This window comes from Haemorhous mexicanus, chromosome 3, assembly GCF_027477595.1.
Source record: "Haemorhous mexicanus isolate bHaeMex1 chromosome 3, bHaeMex1.pri, whole genome shotgun sequence".
Classification (NCBI taxonomy): Eukaryota; Metazoa; Chordata; class Aves; order Passeriformes; family Fringillidae; genus Haemorhous; species Haemorhous mexicanus.
In genome coordinates this window covers 6,336,493-6,355,075 of record NC_082343.1, presented here as the reverse complement: position 1 = coordinate 6,355,075, position 18,583 = coordinate 6,336,493, and the positions used below count along the sequence as shown (strand labels likewise).

Below are 18,583 nucleotides of genomic sequence, written 5' to 3'. Positions count from 1 at the left end.
CACTGTATGTTGGTGTAAATGTGTTTAATTACCTTATTAAAATGGAGACTGAATAAAAGTTTTCTAGTTGGTGCAATTTGGTTGTCATTTTAGATATGCCTTATCAGGTAGTCTTTACCCTTTAAGAATAAATGCAGTGATTAAAGACTTATTGAACACTTTGTAAGGAGCTTCATTTCTGGCATGCTGAGTACAGACAGGTTGCTTTGGCTCTGCTTCTTAGAGAGGGAAAATATATCCTACTGGTTCTGATTATTATGACAAAATATGTGTAGAGGAATAGGGGAAGTCATGTTTTTATTTCAAAATAGTACTTGTTAATTAAGATGGAACATCTTGATGAGCAGCTTCTGGTGAGGTTTTTGGAAAAGTTTCTTTTTGGAGTGATAAGGTTTTTATAGCATCTGCCTTCAGTGAAGGTCCCCATGAAATAATGTAGAAGTGAGTAAAGCGAAACATTTCTGGGTGGTAAATGAAGCAGTTTGGTCATTGTCCCAGATCCACTAATCACTCATGACAGTAATGATGGGAACAGGTATTCTTCTTCTCCTGTAAGTAGTAATTGCTTTCTCTCCAACTTTATTAGAAAAAAAAAAAAAAAAAAAGAAAAAGAAAAAAAGGAAAGCAAGGTACGTGTTGTACTGTAAAAATAACTTCCTGCACTTGGAATTTATGGTAGTATTCCAAGAGGATTAGCAGTGGATTTGCTTCTCCAGATGTTGGCAAAGTGTTCATTAATGTACTTGGTGGGGCTAGCGTAAGGCAGGCAGTAAGTGCATTCTTCAGTATGTGTTAGACATGCTGACTGGGAGCCAAGGCTTCAGTCACACTGTGAGCTTGGCAAGTGCCTTGGCTTTTAGCCCTCCTGTGGGTCTCCCTGAGCTGTTCAAATATGCTTTCATGTGTTATCTTACATGTTAGAGTATAGCTCACAGAAAGCAGTGAGTGTCTCTCTAATGGAATTCTTTACCATGCACTTCCCTAAGCTCACTGAGGCTGGCTGCTCTCACTCCATGAGACTGGTTTGTGTGTCAGCTCCCTCCTCAGTGGAAAACAAAAATAAAAATCTGCTTTGGGTTGTGATTTTCATTGTGTTCCTGAGCTACAGAGAAAAACATACTTTGAGAAGCTTAACCAAACAGTTGTAGATCTCTCTGTAGCTGTGTCTGGGGTAAATAGTTTGTGTGTTTTTGTTATCCCCAAGAGACTTTCCTTTTTCTTTAGTAGATATGAATACTCTGAAGTAGCTTCTGTAGAACAAGTTATGGCTCTAAGATGAAATGAAAAAGTTTTTTCCAGTTACTTCAATCAGAAACCATTTTCTCCTTATCTGTCTTGCCACTACTGTGCTGATGCCTGCTATCATTCCCCTTTCTTGTTTGGCAGTTGTCTTAGGTAGCATTTTTATGTGTTCTGTTGCACAAAAACATATTTTTTTTCCCCTTTTCCTGTTTTTAAGATAAAATGTTATTTTGTCCAGGTTGTAGTGCAGTCATTAATGTAATTATTTGCTTTCATTTATTCATTAAGTGATTTATATAATCTCTTAATTGAAGGTTCTGTCTGTTACTGGAATAGGGAGTACAGGATTTAGGATTTGGCCTTCTTGTAGATTAAAGTAGTTAGTTATGCAGTTACATTGAGGAAAAGTCAAATTTGTACCCCAGCCAGAAAATGGTGTGGTTTGCAGTGGCAGTTTTTTGGATCTGGTATGAGAAACTCCCAAGTGTTAAACTGTCAGCTTCCAAAATATGGAACAGTTTGTATCTGCTCATACCTCGTTCTGAATACCTCCTGACATCTCTGTCATTCCTGGAGCTGCATCTTCTGCTTTAGTACTGGTGGTTTTTCTGTTGCTCTATGGCAAACAGACTACACGTGGCAAGTTCAACAAAGCAATCAGAATAGTTTTTCTCATTAATTGCAAAGTTTTATGAGTAAAAATACAGGTTTGTGTTGGTCTCTCTAGTGAGCTGTCACTCCCTTTTGTTTATGCTTTAGCATAAACAATGTGTTTTAGCATTTGAACTTGGCAAATAAATAACAAAAATCTGTGTGAAACTGTTAGTGTTGTCTCCCTGTAACACAAATGAAGATGCAGAACAACAGAATATTGTATTAAATAATAACAGATTTCACTGTAAAGTATACTGACTGTAACTTCTTGATATTTTGGGTTCCACAGGGCACATTGCTATGAGTTTATCTGAAATATTTAATCACTTTTACAGTTCTCTCAGACTTTCAATGCTGTCTTCCAAACATTTGTAATCTTTGCAAGGCACAAATATCTTTTCATGGAAATCTCACAAAAGATGAATTTTTTTCCTCAGTTCCACTCAATTACAGAACTCCTGCTACAGAGGATTGCAGCTCATCCAAAAGGCATCACTTCAAAGAGTTGTTGAGGCACAAGAGTTGCTCTTGATCTTTTATGAGCAAGCTGACAGTTTGCTTGTGGTATGCTGTCTGTGTTTTATTTGTCCAGGCTCTAAGTGCAGAAAGAATAGCCTTTCCTTGTTGGACTGTGCAACTCTCAAGTGAAATGGTGTTCTGTGAATACAAGAATAATGGTAATAGTTAACTAGAGGAAAAGGTGGATTTCTTTTGCAAAGGAACAAGACTGACACAGAATATTGTTAAAACAACTGTGCTGGTCTTCATAAGCATCAGCTGTATTTGATGAGGTCATTAAGCCTGGTGGGTTTTGTGGTTTGAGAGCTCTGGTATTGCAGAGAAACAAATGCACATGCTACCTCTATCAGCCTTTGGTAATAAAATGCTCTGGACAAGGTATTTCATAAGACTCATTATTTACTCTGTTTACATTATTGCAGTACTGTTAATTTTTGCACTCTTGCTATCAGCCACCATATGATGCCTGGATGATTCTTGAAACACAATGAAATTATTAAACAGGGTTTTTTTTTTGTGAGGGGGAGGCAACCCCATACAACTCACTTAAATCATGCTGTTTTCAGTAAAACCACATGTTGATTTGCGTTTATATCTGGCTGTGAGAAAATGATACAATTTAAAGCTTTTCTTTGACTATGGAGCACTTAATGAAGTCTGCTGGTGCTGGGAACATACAGTGGTTGTAAAGAATGATGAATACTTCAAATTATTTCTAAGTTTAGTGTAATCCTTTACTGGTATGTATATAGATTACATATTTCTTTATCTGACTTTAGTAGAACATTCTTTATGAAGATAATTTGAATTGGGAATTAATGTGATTAATGGGGAAGTGGATGTCACATTTTGGGTTCCAATCTCCTTGCAACTGAAATTGCTCAGTTTATTTTGCATGTTGTCATTGTGGATCCATGCAAAGAATGTTTTGGATCTGTTATACTCAAGCAGTGTGTTTCTATGTTGTCAGCAAAATTTTGCAGTGAAAGAACCTTTTTGTTGAGGAATTGTTTTTTCTGGTTTTTTTTTATTATTGTTTTCCTAGTAGTTAAGACTTTTGAATATACAGTCTTAGTCCCAAGGATTTCTCTTTCAAGGAGAAGCATCCTTGTTGTATTAAGGCAGTCACCATAGATGAACTTGTAATGGGAAATGAACTGGAAGTTGTTAATTCCAGTTAAAAGCATTACTGTGATGCTTTGCTGCAGAGTGAGCAACAGTAATTTGTGACAAAAGTGTTGTCTAAAACCATTTTTGCTCATGTAATTGAATGGGATGCGACTCATCCTTGTAGACTATTGATTGTCATGAAATTCTCACAGAAAAATAACTTCTAAAATTACAGTATGTGGAAAGAAGTGCCTGTAGACTTTGGTTTTGTTTTAGAAGTTACAAATAAGCCATGGCCAAAGCTGTATCAAGGATGGATGGAATGTTCTTTCATGTTCATTGAAAACCAAGCATTTTAACTGTTTGCTTAGATGTGTTACAGAGCTGAGTAACATCTTCAAGCATTCCAAATTTGACCACGGCTAGAAATTCCAGGATGCCTGTTTTTGCTGCCAGAACATTTATAAATAAATTTTGAAGTATAAAGGATTCTGTTATTAAAAATGATGCCCTCAGAAGCTTGAGAGTTTTTGCAAGATGGGTAACTTGGGAAAACAAAACTCTTATTTCACCTCTTAAGCTTTCTCTTACCTCTTTTGCTACAGGTTTACTTGGTAAGTTAGAGACACTTTGTGGAGTCATTGCCAGGAAGTCTAGTGTTTTTCACATAACTGGAGAGTTAGATTTTGTTAAAATGCTTTGAATAGCCATTTGTTTGTCTTTTCTCTCTTCTTACTTAGTGCTCTATGGTGGCAAGGCTTGCTGTTAACATGAAAAGCTCAGGCTTGGCTTGTTTACTTGTATTTTTCAGTTTCCTTAGAAACACAAAGGCTGATTGCTTCTGTGGTCTTAAATAAAAGTATATTCCTGAAGATACCTTTTTCTATTTTCCTGTCCTTCCTTTTCCTGGACAAATTCTTTGGCTGGGTTCTTCCCCATTTTCTGGTAGTCAGGTCTTGGAGTGCTGCCCTTTTCTGTCTGAGGGCATGAAGAGACTTTTACTTAGGTCAGTTTGTTTCTTGCCTCTTTAAAGACATTCATGCTTCTGTTTAAATGTTTCTGCATTCCTTGTAAGTTTTGAATTTTCATTTCAAAATACACCTTAATGTTCATACATTATATTTTTACACTTGCATATCAGACTCTTGAAATCTTTTGGTCAAACTTCGCAGAGATTTATGTTTTCAAGTAGAGATTGTATTTGTGTGGTGTATTTCATGTCTTTGCCTATTCATAGAAGTAGGTGTGAAGGTCTTGTTTCCATTTTTCTATAAAGGTTTTCCCCCACCTTGTTTCAAAGGCTTTTATCTCACCTCAGAGAAACTCAGGTAGCTATAAAAAATTCCAGGGGTTCACACCCAGTTTCTCTAAAGTTGTTTTCAGATTGTCTTTCAGATGTGTGAAGTTAAACCATCTTCCTCTTAGGAATTCTAAGCCTGTTTTCTTAATTGAATGCAATCTGATTCTAAAGCTAATTGAAACTCCACAGAAATTTTGAACAGATGCTTGGAATTTGGTCTTTATTTCTTTTTACTGGAGAAGTTACTCATGTTGTTGCTGGTAAGATTCCTTTTGAGTCCTAATATGAGAGTTACCCCACCAAAGAGACACCTGCAAATTGGTGTGGAGTTCTTATTTATCAAAAATTTTGTAGTATTCTAATAAATATTCTGTAGGGAGAAATAGGTGATGTTCTCTTTGTTCTTAGATCCTCTGAGTAAATTATGTCTTGGTGCATCCTTGAGGTTGTGCCAGTGAAGGTGCTATGCCAAAGCATGTAGCACATGGAGATCCTTAGAAATAAAGTGAACTCTGTATCCTGTATTTTTTCCCTGGCCTCTTTTGATTATTACCTTTACCAGATGGTAGAGACCTTTGTGCCTTGAGTGCTGAGGGGTTCTGGACAGTGTTACCAGGACTTCTTTCTGGTGGGTTCTTCTTACTCTCTTGATTTGGTCATGACATCTACTCTTAGAGACAGCTGTTATCCTGCTTTGGCAGCAACAAATCTGTGGAGCACAACATTTTCCTCTTTGCTCATTCTTTTAAGTCTAATGCACTGAGTGAATGTGTTTGGAGCAGAACATGAGAGATTTGTCTCTAGACTCGTGGGTCTTTGCACTCTGATTACCCAGGGGCTGAGGGCTTGGACAGCACTAGGAGCAAGCATTGGTCATCCTAAGCATTCCTGGTTTTACTTTGTCTTCTAAATACCTTTCATGGTTTGCTTTCAGTTCCTTCCACCACTTCTCTGCTCCCTTTTTTCCTACACTTGACTGACTTATTTTTCTTCATATTTGTAGAGCCTGGGGAGCACTGAAGCCAGTTAAGCCAGCAGCCACTCTGAATCTTCTGCCTTTTCCAGGCTATCATCTGTTTCTAAACATATTTTCCCCCACCCATCCCCTTTCTACAGAAAATTGTTTGTGCACTCTAAACTGTCAATGTTTCATTATCCTAAAATCTTTTCAAATTTACTTACTTGCTGTGAGGTGTTGCTGTCATAATAAACAACAAAATGAATATACACAGTGAATTGGAGGAAGTGTTGTGGTATGGGATAAAATAGGATAAAATCTAGGATAAAATCAGCAGCAGCTGCAGAAGGAAAAAGCAGAAAATGAAGGTCAGTTTCACGATTATGTATTAATCAGGGATCTTGTATTCATGAGTCCTCACAAAGATAGTGTTTTGGTGACTTAAACACTTAGAACTCTTTACATGTCTCTGTAAATTTGAATCAACATCTTGCAGAACAGATTTTGAATTTAGTCACTACTTGCTGATTTGAAAGTTAATAAAAGCTAACTGACACCAGATTTATTTTTCATTTCTATGTGTTCACCTCTCTTATTTCTTTAAATTCATTGCAAATTTGAATGTTCAAACCCCATCCAGTTAATTTAAAATGTAAGATAGAACTTTGAGCTGTTTCCAATAATTTGTTTCCTGGTTCAGCTTTTATTACTCATCAGTGAAATGGGATACCATACTTCTACAGTACACAGGTGGTCTAGACAAACATGTTCTTTGTCACATCAGATTGTTACACTGCTGTAATTTAAAGATAGGAAACTCTGAAAGCATGCAGCATCTCTCTGAAATTGGATTTAGCTATTGTTTTTGTCCTATATTCCTTGCATACAGAAGAGAGGATTGTATTGAGCTGGCACTGAGACTGCTGAACTGTGCTGCTTTGAAATGTTGTGGTTTTAAAGTCATGGGGATGCTCTGATGAAATGGAGGTGTAAAAATGGGGTTTAGTTCTAGCATGCAGAACTTACTCTTTGACAACCTTGGGTTTGTTAAAAGCCACAGAAGGTGTTAACAAAAAAGGAGTTAGCTTTATGATGTTGTTAAAATGTTGTTCCATAGTTTGTATGAAATAGGAATTGGTTTTTAGTCAAGAAGCTTCCAGACCACAGTCCCTGTGCTAATGGTCAAATAGGAATTTTACCAAGTGGAGTTTAGGATGCCAGTTCATCATTTCTGCATGTGGAGCTGCAGTCATGGGCTTAGAATGTTCTGAAAAAGGACAGTTCTGTTTTGCTGTAGTGTCATACTTGGGAGTTTCAAAGGTGGACTGGTCTGTGCAGTGATTACAAGATGTTATTTGTTACTTGATGGGTTAAAGACCAAGCCAAGTGTGTACTTTGGGGGAGGGAGAGATTTTCACTTGTGTTGTAAGGCTTTTGCTTGCATCGAAATGATCATCTTTAATTGTTAGGTGATTGGTTTATATATTAGTGCTTCATTACATTTGAGATGTATCACACCCTACAGAGGTGAAAGCTGTCCATGGTAGTAATTTTAGATGCTCTGTTCAAATTGCCTTTGTTTTTGTGGTGGAAGATTGAACTACTAAAATGAGAAAATGCACTGCACCAAGATCAGTGCCATCAGATCAGTTACACAGAGGTTTGCATCTAATCTCTAATGGATGTGGCCTTATAGTGTTCTATTCTTATTTTTAGGATTCTCCTTTTACAAATGCAGGATTGGGATCTAACCTAAACCTTCTGGGTGAGATAGAATGTGATGCCAGTATAATGGATGGAAAGTCACTGAATTTTGGAGCTGTTGGAGCACTGAGTGGTATGTTAATTATGTATTCTAAAGCTAACTGCTGATTTAAGTGCAAAGATCAGTTCTGGGGTTTTTGTTACTGATTTGAAGGGGGGACACATTGTAAATTCTGCTATGTTTAAATAGATTCTTCTCCTTTAAAAAGGGGGGAGGCATTCCTCCTCCCTGAAGTGCTGGTTTGTGTTAATTTCTTTGTGTAGCACGTTGTCTTATTAGTTCACTGATAATCCTTTGTCCTAGCACAATTGTGTGATACCACACAGTATTCACAGTGGAACTTAGTTTGTTGAGATGATTTTGAGGAATGATAATTTTGTAATAAAATTCAGTTGTTAAAAAGTATTATAAGTATTTCAATTAGACTTTTTATTTCTTTTTGTGCTCAAGCAATTTATTTGCCTATGGGACTTACTTAATATGAGAACTAATGTGTTTCTCTCTTTTTTCTAGTTTTAGCTTTCAGTATAAAAGAAATATAAAGTCCCAAACAGGGATTGTTGAGGTTTCATTCAAAGTGTATGAGCAGCCTTAGCTGTTACTATTGAATAGCTTTTCTGACAAGATTTCAAGCTTTGTTCTTTTTCCTAGAGTAGTTCTAAACTGTGGTAATAGCTTCCTCATGTAGATCTAAATGTAAAATAAATAGTAAAATTAAGTGTTTCAAGCCTTGTTTGTTACAAAATGTATCCTTCCAACCATGGGGAAGGAGGAAATTGAGAGTGAGAGACAGCTAAGCCCGAGTCCTGTAGTTTCTGTTCTGGCCAGATAGATCCAAATGAAAATTCCACCTGGAAAAATTAATGCTTACAAACATCTTTGACCCTTAGATAAAATAGATTTTACATGAGATTTCTCTGGTAGGAGATCACCCCCCCTATTTCAATATGGTTTGTTCTTTTTAAAAAATGTGGGGGAGGTGTTGACTGGAAGGCTTGTCACTACCAGCAGCATGTGAAGGGAAAACTGAAAATGTTGTTACTACATTGAAACATAAGGTGTCTCTTAATTACTTGACAATCTGAGTTCCACTGCCAAAATGAACTCTATAGTGCTATGAGGGAAAATATTTTAATGTTTTGTTCCCATTTTTTGCTAATTTTTCTTTTTTAGGAATCAAGAATCCAGTTTCGGTTGCAAATAGATTGTTGTGTGAAGGGCAGAAGGGGAAACTCTCTGCTGGCAGAATTCCACCTTGGTAATTGCTTTGTTCTGCTTGACTTTCCTTTGGTCTTTCATCTCTACTGCATGGATGCAATATTTGAAGGTTTTATCTCACCCAGGAAGGCTGGTGCTGTTTTACATACCAGTGATAGTGTGTCTTTAAAAAGTAAGATAAGCTTTGTTCTCTCATCTTGAAACTTCTTATGCACTCAGTGGAAGGAAGTATTAGATGTAGATGGCAACATCATTTTGTGATAGTTTCTGTCTGTCTGATTATTTCCAGTTGTCATACTTAATTCTTATGTTTGTTACTGTAGCCTTTTGAAAAATTCCCCAAAACATCAAGATTAAATGGAAATTCTACTGCCTTTGCCTCTGTCTACCTTTAACAAAAAGCAACAGTTTTTAATAAGTATGGAAAAAATATCCTGTTTTACTGCCTTTGTGGCTTTGTGGAAATGTGCAGCATTTAGCAACTTCCTCATATTTTAAAGATAAATTTAATAGTATTTACAACAAAAATAAGAACCAACAGTCCCTCATTAAAATGGATATAAAACTTAAATGGAAGAGGTAAGTATTAAACACAGAATAACTCCAAATGGTATTGCCTCACTTTGGAAAGAATCCAAGAAATGTGTCAGAGTTGATTGTTCTTAAAACCACCTTATTTTCATTAGCAGTTTTAATTGACAGGTAGAGAACTCAAATAATTTATTCATATTAATTGCTATAATCAGTTATCATACCTGTGGCAGTATTTGCTGCCCTTTGCCAACTAGTGGTCAGTATTTGCAAAAGAATTAAGCCAGCATTTATGTAGTTTAAAAAGATGTATGTATTAGATTTACAAATTTTACTTTCCTGACTGTAGTGTTCTGTAAAGTTAGCCAAGTAGCCTATAGCTGGGTGGTGCAGTATTCCAATTTAAACAGTGAGGATTTCAGTGTTCTGTCATGTGCAAAAAAAGTTCATAGATCAAAAAAAGCCACCTTGAAATCAAACCATCAACAGGCAAATTTTGCCTTTTAAACACTTTTGTTTAATGGATAAAGAACAGAGTGATTGTGGAGAGGTTTACTAAAGAATAGGAACTTTATGTTCAGTAGCTGTTAGCTGCTCATTTCTTTAGCTGTCAGGAGAAAATGAGGCTTTGCTGAGGTACATTAGAATGTGAAATGAGTGTGAAATGTGTTTTTTTGATGTTCCAGAAGTATTGCTGAAGTCAGCTACAGGAGCAAGCACTTGGGATTGTTTTACTTGTATCATCAGTGTTCTATAGAATTATTGTAAGGAAGAGCACTTGGATATTATGCTGTGACTTTATGACCTAGTTTATGGTGCTATTACTTTAAAAATACTGAGTGGAAAAGGAACTATATCCTCTTGCCCCCAAGGACACGACTAAATCTTTTGAGGACTCTGCAAGGCTGGCAGATGCTTTTAAAGGCAGGGTAGCTCAGATCTCAGGGTGAGAGATGAGCTGTCTTTGGAACCAAGGCATGCAGTTTATTGTGCAAATGTTGTGCACTTGGGTTACCTGATAAATATTTTCATTTCCTCTTTTCCCCCTTCTGGATTTTGAATGCACATCTTATTAAGGCAATTTTTTTATCCTGGAAACAGTCTGTACTAGTGGGATATGATGGGTTATGCTTTGGGCTTGCTGTGGTGGATGCTTCTATACACACAGGATATGCCAAGGTCAGAATGATAAAGTTCATGTGCATTAAAGGTGATGGAATGGAGGATTTCATGTCTTGCCTTTCTGGCTGGGGTTGGCATGACACATTGTTTTGGGACTGAAATATATTCCTGCCAAAGCTGGGAATACTTAGAGTCAAATGACAAAAGATTAGCCATACTTTGGATTCCTAGGAGGTGATTTTTAATTGTAAAGATACACGATTTTCATCTTGTTTCTCACTTGCACACAGTGTATTGGGGAATCTTCCAGATACTTTTTGGCCTAAGAACCTGCTTAAAGAAGCCTGTGGTAGAGGCTACATGATCTAAGCTAGCTTCATGTTTGCTGCCAAAAATGTTTGGCACATGACCAAACAGGAAAAATTCAGGAGGTGTGGGGTTAGTAAAAGTGGCATTAGGGAGTTCTTTCACTATAAAAGAAGAGTGGAGATAGTTTGCTTGGCCTGTTTATCCCTGTAAATACATTTTCACAGTGGCAGTTCAAAACCAGTTCAAAGTGGTATATTTCTGATTTTCCATAGCAGAAGTTTCAATGAGTATGAATTAAGTTATTCAGAGATGATAAGCTAATTGTGATGGAGGGATCAAGTGTCTGAACTGATGTATCTAATGTGCTGTAAATTGCTCTGTAGAGTGTGTCCTTCTGGATCAATCTCTAGTTGTGTTATTTAAAACACAGAATTCCACTATCCAAATAGAATTTAAAAATTGTAGATAAACCCTGAATGCATGGTGCAGTTGTTGAAACCTCTGAGGTCCTGACATCTTTCTGTCATACTTTATTCAGCTTGGTGTTGTCAGGATTTTCTCTGATGAAGGAACAGAAAATAATAATGAAGGAAAAGTAAATATTGCATAATCTCCTGTAAGATATTCCTGTTCCTTGTATAACTTTACAAAAGAAAGTACTTTGGTAATTGCATGGTTACAAACTAGATGAACCTTTGAAAGTGGTGTTTGAGCACAGAGTAATGGATTAGATGCTTTGTAGTAATAAGCTTGAAGATTTTTTGTTCCCTGCTGTGAAACCTTGACCTAAGTAAAAAGGCTTCTTTACATCTGTCTGCTCTTAAATGTAAGAATTGGTAAGATTTGCAGTACAGCCCAAATGCACTTAAATGCCTCCTCTTTTAGAACTCCTTAGTAGCACTGACATTAAGTCCATGTCCATATCCCTTTCTCAATAATAGCTATATGGGAAATAATTCCTTCTTAGGTTTCCCCCCTCCTTGGGATATGCAGAGATTTGTAATTGCTGCACAGCTTTACTCTGTAATGTGCAGGATACAAACATTGTGTAACCAGTAGGGCAGTGCCTAGAGTTCCCAGAGGGAATAAAAACACACCACCTTTTATCCCTGCTCTGTGTTTCTTCGGAACAATTTCTTCTTTGTAACACTGATTTCAGAGTGATTGCTGCATTTTATGATAAAATGTTACAAAGTGTGTTTATTGCCATGCAGATCACATTGACCATGACCCAAACCTTCTGACACTTCTGTTGAGCTTGGAGCAGCCTGTTCCTTACAGCCCATATTAAATGGTCCTGTTTGAAGTATTCAGCACCAGCATAATCATGTTCTTGGAGAAAATTGCCTAAAAATACCATCTTAGGGGCCTTTACTTATATTTTCTATTAATATGGCCTAGTGTGCCTGGCACTGGAAAGCACATCTGAGCAGCACCTCCTTGCTGGGAGGGTGTTTTCATCTTCTGTGTTCTCAGCCTGTAAGAATTACAGAGTACTCTGTCTGATATATTTGCAAGAAAGATCTTTATGTCCTGTTTGTGCAGACCCAGTTTTCAGAGTAGCAGAGAATAAACTCATTCATCCTTTGTTTATGTATTTGTTTTCCCCCTCCCTTTGGAAATTTGTATTTTGAATTAGCCTGAAGGCTTTTGAAGCTTGGGGTGGTTTTGACTGCTTTCTATAGTGCACTGGCTTTATTCCTTCTTCCCTCTCCCCCAGTTAATCAAGCTTGGTGGTAGTTTTGTTTTTATGTGCAGACAACAAAGCATTGAGATCCTGATGCTGTTTGTCTTGTAAAAAGTTTATTTTAACTTTTCTGTGATTACAGTGCCCTTTAAAGATCCAAACTGAACAGTTTAAAAAAGGTGGATGATCTCTGTGGTGATATGGAGCCCCAATTAGTTTTCTGCTCTGATTTAAAGACTCTTTAGAACTAAAACTGTATGTGTTCTGGGAGGGAAAGGAATCTAAGGATTAAGGACAGAAATGTGAATAAACTAAAAGTCACTTCACATAAGTTAGGAGATGCTCTTGGGTGCTTTTTTGCATTCTTCATAGAATGCTAGTGACATTTTCTGGTTTTAAGTATTAAAAAGGCAGCTGTAAAACTGCTTGTGTAACACAGTACTTCTGACTGACCTGTGCTTGAGTTACCATATATCAAACTCAAAGTGTGGAGTTTGATGCTTTTCTCACTTAACCTTTCTCTCTGTGTAAATTATTTTATTGAAAAGGAAGTGCTTATTTACTTCCCAAAAATGTGTTGTTTGATAAAGACCAAACCCACCTTCCTTTAGAAAATGAAGAATACTACTAAATTAGGTTTGGCTGCAGTTTGCATATCTTTTTAATGTTAATATTGAAAGGTTTTTTATGTTATGTGTCAGTGCCAGGTTGTTTCTTGAGCACTAACTTACCTAACAGTAGATGCTTGAGTTCTGCCCAAGCATCCCATAACTTATCCTGCAGTATCTTGCAACGTGAACAATTCTTACCTGAAGCTGCACTAACAATGGTAAGAAATATGCATTTAACAATTCAAATTCTCATTTAGATCACCCTTTTTTGAGACTTTAGTAAAGAAGGACCGGGCATGGTTCTTGGATTGGTTAAATCATATAGAAGATAGAAAATACCCCCACAAAATACTATATAATGAAAGCTTGATGTTGGATATAGCACTGTCAAGAAAACTTTTAGCAGCATTAATGCCAACAAATTTACTATATCAATAGTATTCTCAGAAACTGAGAACTGCATGGCCCCAGGGACTACTTTGTAGCTGGAATAACTTCTTTAGACTCATCTTCTTAACTCTGGCATTTCAGTGAAACACTTCCCAATTGCTGAAAATTCTTAGTCTTTGCTTCTGGTGTCCATTAGGCAGTTGTTTATTCTTAACTTCATTGTTCATTTTTGAAATAAGATTGGAAGTCATCGTAATTTCTCTAAGGTGAAACTACCTGAGGCTTGCTTTTTCTTCTATCCCTAGAAGTTCCATGTGTGTGTATATTTTTTACTCTTGTTTGTTGTCATAGCAGTGTGTGCTGTCTCACTATGGTAAAGTGCTCAGTACTGATTAGAAAACATCTTCTCAGATGGCTGGAGTTTTTTTACAAGTATATGTAAAATTTAGTGGGCTAGTCTCATTTGCACATGATTGATAAAACTCCATGAAATAGACCTTAATTCTTCTAAATCAAGTTAGAAGCTGTGTTGTGCTTCTCAAAATACTGCTTGGTATTCCTTTGACACTGGCTGGCTTTACTGGAAATACCTTACCATTCTCACCTTTGTCATCCCATGTTTTTGGTCTTCAGGATCTTGCCAAGTTGTTTTAGAGAGCAAGATTTGAGACAGCTCTGTCCTGTTTTAGCTGCAGTTGAAAGCTGATGCAGATTTTGTGTTAAATTTCCAATTTGTCCAGTAATAAATTTAATGTCAGAGCTGCATAATCTTTTAATGAAACTATGTAAGGTTGCCAAATGTAATTAATAGCAGACAGTCCTGTGAAATATAGACAGCTTATGATTTAAAATTGACCAAACCAAATAGAAAGAATAATTGCAAGCAAAGGGGGTTTTGTTATATGGTTTTGTTTAAACTCCCTCTTCTGTGTCTCCTAGCTTTTTAGTTGGTGAAGGAGCTTACAGATGGGCAGTTGATCACGGGATACCAGCATGTCCTCCAGGTATCATGGCTACAAGTGAGTAAACTGGTGGTGTCAGTAGGAAGAACAGGACAGAGTAACTTTAAATGGTGCCTCATCTTTTGAGGTGTACATCACTTCATTGTTCTTAACATTCAGCTAGCTTGTGGTGTTATGGTGTATAAGGGTTGTTTTGGTTTACTAATTTTCTAATAAGTACCTAAATAGAAAAAATTGTGAACTATTACTTTAGCTGTATTTTAGCAACATCTAATTTAAGTGAGTCTATGATTCTAGGACTAAATCCAATGATGAACTTCTTTTTAACCAAAATGTAGGCTCTTTAAAAGCTCAATGCTACAAGTCTCCAGTTGTGATCCATCTTGGATCCTGATAGCACCAGCTAGTCATGTATCAAAATTCAGCAGGTGCCAGTTTGTCTCTGAGATTGTGTAGTTAAACCCATCTCTGGGTCTTTGTCCAGAATTGCTCTTGTCTAAACAGGCTGTCAAAGTAATTTGCCTTTTTTATTTTTTTTTCCTCTCTAACCTAAGGCTTTACTTCACCTAATCTGATAGAATAACCCAATCTGGAAAACAGATTTGGATTATAGTGTTATTAACCCTAGTTTCTTAGAAAAGCTTCTTGTTTTGAAAAGAAGTGATTATGTTGTATTGATACATCATCTATGAGCTAGGCTAAAAATGAGTGCACTTACCCAGGGAAAGGAGGATGTGGTTCTCTTCCTTCTCTTCTTCAGCCCCCCTCCCTTTTGGAAAGTGCCATAACTACCAGTCTGCAGTTTGTTTTAGGTGAGAGCATGCCCTGTGCTGCCTGTTGAGGTTATGCAGGAAAAAAATCAGAAGTTATTACCCAAAGAAGGAGAACACAGAAGATTAGGAATGTTTATTTTACAGTAAACAGTACTACTCTTCAAATACCTGACTCATCCCTAGATCAGAGGTTGAAACCCAGGGCTCCCATTAAGCCTTTTACTGGGTCTAATTTTAAATGTAGATAACTATCTAGAAACTGCAGCTCAGAATTGTTGATGCTCAGTGCTGAAGGGTAACCCCAGAAACAGTGGCACTGTTTAATTTGATCACACTGATTTTCACCCGTATTCACAACACATTTCATTTTGAACAGAAAGTTTTGATCTCTAGCTCCACATGACTGAAACTTTTGCTCTATCTAGCTGCTGTCCAAAACAGCATTTGCAGAACTGCTATTGTGCTGAGTTGGGCAGAACACCTTTATTTCTGGGGCTCTAAAAAGAGTAAAAACAATGCTTTGAAGGTTTTTTTGGGGGGAGGAGGGTTGCCATCTTTTGTTTTGTTTTGTTTTTCTTTTTAGGAAAGCAGTTGCTACTTAGATGCAGGAGATACTTCACAAAGAAGGTGCCTTGACTAATTCTGTTTGCATGCACGGATTTCAGCTGTTTCTAGTACCAGTGTGTTTTGATACATTTGCTAGCTACAGTGTACCCAAGTCAGAACAAATATGCACATTACAGTTTAAAAATAGGGATGACCACTGCTAGTTTAGTTTGCCTAATCCATACTAGGAATTTACATTGGAGAAACGTCAGAAGAATAATCCCAGCCAATGTATTTTCACAGTCCTGCTCCAATAGACCACTACTTGCATTTTGTCTCTGCAGTACATTCAGCATACTTCTATTTAACAAAACAATTTGCATTAAAACAGTTGAAACAACCAGGACTGACAAGTTAATTTTGCAGTGTAGTTATTAATGGTAGTACATCTGAGGTTTTTTTTTTTCTTTGAAAAAAACAATGCAAGAGTAAACAAGAGCCTGAAGAATCAGTTCCAGATAATGTTACACTGATTCCCATCCCAGTCCTTAGCAAATGTACTTCAATGTACTTCATTGACCTCTGGTCAGTGGGATTGGAAAATGGGATTGTTACAAGTGAAAAGAAATTGGAAACTCTCTCACAAGTAACATGTAAGAAGCCAAAATATATTTATCCAATGTTACCATGGAAAGGAAAATTAGATTTGCTTAAGAAACAATCAAATAGAATGTTGTTTCCAAGCAACCACAAAGAGATCTCATCTGAAGTCAGCTGTTTTGTTAAATAATGTACCAATCTTCAAAAAAAGGGAGACTTCTTTGATTGTGCCTGCTACTATTGCTGTGGTAAAGTGTGCATGGAGTACTGGGAGTAAATTAAGTAGACATCATGTCTCTTCTGAATAGCTCTGTAAAAGAAAGAACTGAACTAATTGCCAAACATCAGGAAAATATCTTTAGTGACTTACTTAGAAAAAACAAATAGAAATCCCCTCCAAAAACCTCTAATCCAAATTTAGATGTGTACTTGCAGTAAATGTTGGCAGGGAAAACTATGTGCATGTTTTGGCTTCTCTGTGCTGCACAGGGAAAATATATTTTTGAAGTTGTCTTACTCTGTTTCCTTTTTCTCACACCTGAGATGAGAAAAATAATGGTCTAGCTGCTGTCAGTAAGGCTGGGGATTGGGTGGTTTGTTTGCAGGGATGGAGCTTCCCTGTGATCAGTATCAAAGAAAGGATCACAATCTGCTCTGTGGTCATGCTCCATAGTCCTCCCAGAACTATCCAAGTATCCAAGCACCAAACTGGAAGCGTGTTCTAAGCCACGTTACTTGTTGAATTACATCAAGGTTTTGTCAAGGCTCTTGTACTTTTTTGTCTTTGGTTTGTCAAGTGTGTGAGGAAATGGGATTTCTACCACTTGTAGAAACCTGGTGACTTTGCAGTGTACAGAGTGGGTGGTTTAAAAAAAAAAGTGATCTGGCTGTATTGCCCACAGTCTGCAAAGAAGCTGAATTTATTAATCCTTGCCCAAACTAGAGGCTGCCAGTTCAGAGCCCATACTGGCTTTTTTGCCCTGTGCTAGAGAGACTGCTTTGACAGTGTAGTCCAGGTGTTAAGTGTAATTACAATTTAGAAGTGCTGAATTACTCTACATTGGAGTCTCTTAAAAATGTTCAAAGTACACTTTAAATATGCAACATAAATTTGAGGTCCATCCTCAACTGCCAATATCTGTGCCTGCACTAGTAATAACCAAAACACTTCTATCTGAAATTATCAACAGCCTCTAATAGATGTAAATTAGCTTTGACAAAGATAACATGGTGTAAGGCAGCATCTTGCATTTGTTTGCTATGTTAAGTCTTCAAAGGGAAAGAGAAGGAAGGCACCTACTCATGCAGCAAACTTGCAACTCTGACCATGTGCAAGTGACTGTAAGCACCTCAGTGAATAATGTTATAGAAGAACAAAAATAGCAGCAGTGGATCCACATAATTTGTCAACTGCAGTTCAAGATGCCTGTGGAAGGATATAAGAACAGAACAAGTATTTGCTTCCCTTCCCACATCCCTTATATTATTCCAGACTCTAAATTCTGGACTTGTTAGTGACTTCTGCATACATGGAAAGTAAACAGTTGCATTTTCTGACATGAAATTTTGGTTTCCTTTTGAACCCATATAAGTTTCCAGCACCTGCAAAAACCTTTAGAACTGTGAGTTGTACTACCTCATTGTCATTATTTTGAGACTTGCTGGATAAAAGCTGCTACTTCATTGTCAGAATCCTACTCAGAATCCTTCAGTCAAATTCTCAAATTACCTTGAATAACTTTGTGTTATCAGTAAAATCACATCTTGTTCATCAGACTCTGGGCTGCTGTGGATTGGTTTGAAATTCTACTTGTAACAGACCATTTCTTTACTTGTACTTTGTTTTTTTTTTTTTTTAACTTACTGTTTGCATGCAAGGAAATCCCTGTTTATCCTATGGCTGCTTGGATTCTTTAATGAGGGAGAGTCTTTTTTTCTGGATGAGTGTAGTACAGACTGTGCTATTTCTAGTGACACTATGTCTCCCTGACCACCAGTATTGCCTGCCTCTCCTCCAAAACCCCAAATCTCACTCCCAGTTCTCTCATTACTTCATTATTGTTGTATTAAGAAAAACATTTTCTGTATTGCTGGAACTGTGCTATCAATTTCAGGCAGTGGCTCAGACCATGTTTCATTTGTTTTTAAGGGGAGGATGAAAGATTTGGAGAGAAACTCAAGGGTTCTGGGCATTTGGTTAGGAAGCTTGGTTAATTTGAATACATGATGTAAATCTTCCCTGGATTTGGAGACAGTATTGTAGGGTCACTTTTTGTTCTGAAATCT

The 18,583-nt window shown here is 37.0% G+C and overlaps 1 protein-coding gene across 3 annotated transcripts in view; it reads left to right on the top strand.

The window, feature by feature from the left end:
- The window catches only part of TASP1 (taspase 1), a 107,088-nt gene that overhangs the window by 6,306 nt on the left and 82,199 nt on the right, over positions 1 to 18,583 (top strand). For 2 of the 3 annotated variants that reach the window (XR_009485657.1, XM_059840658.1), the window contains exons 5-7: positions 7,500 to 7,620; positions 8,722 to 8,806; positions 14,356 to 14,435. Coding sequence is in view for 2 of the 3 variants with exons in the window: in XM_059840658.1 (XP_059696641.1) it covers positions 7,500 to 7,620; positions 8,722 to 8,806; positions 14,356 to 14,435 (286 nt within the window). In the remaining variant the exon portion in view is untranslated. The remainder of the gene's footprint in view (positions 1 to 7,499; positions 7,621 to 8,721; positions 8,807 to 14,355; positions 14,436 to 18,583) is intronic. The other variant, XM_059840659.1, reaches the window with a different exon arrangement.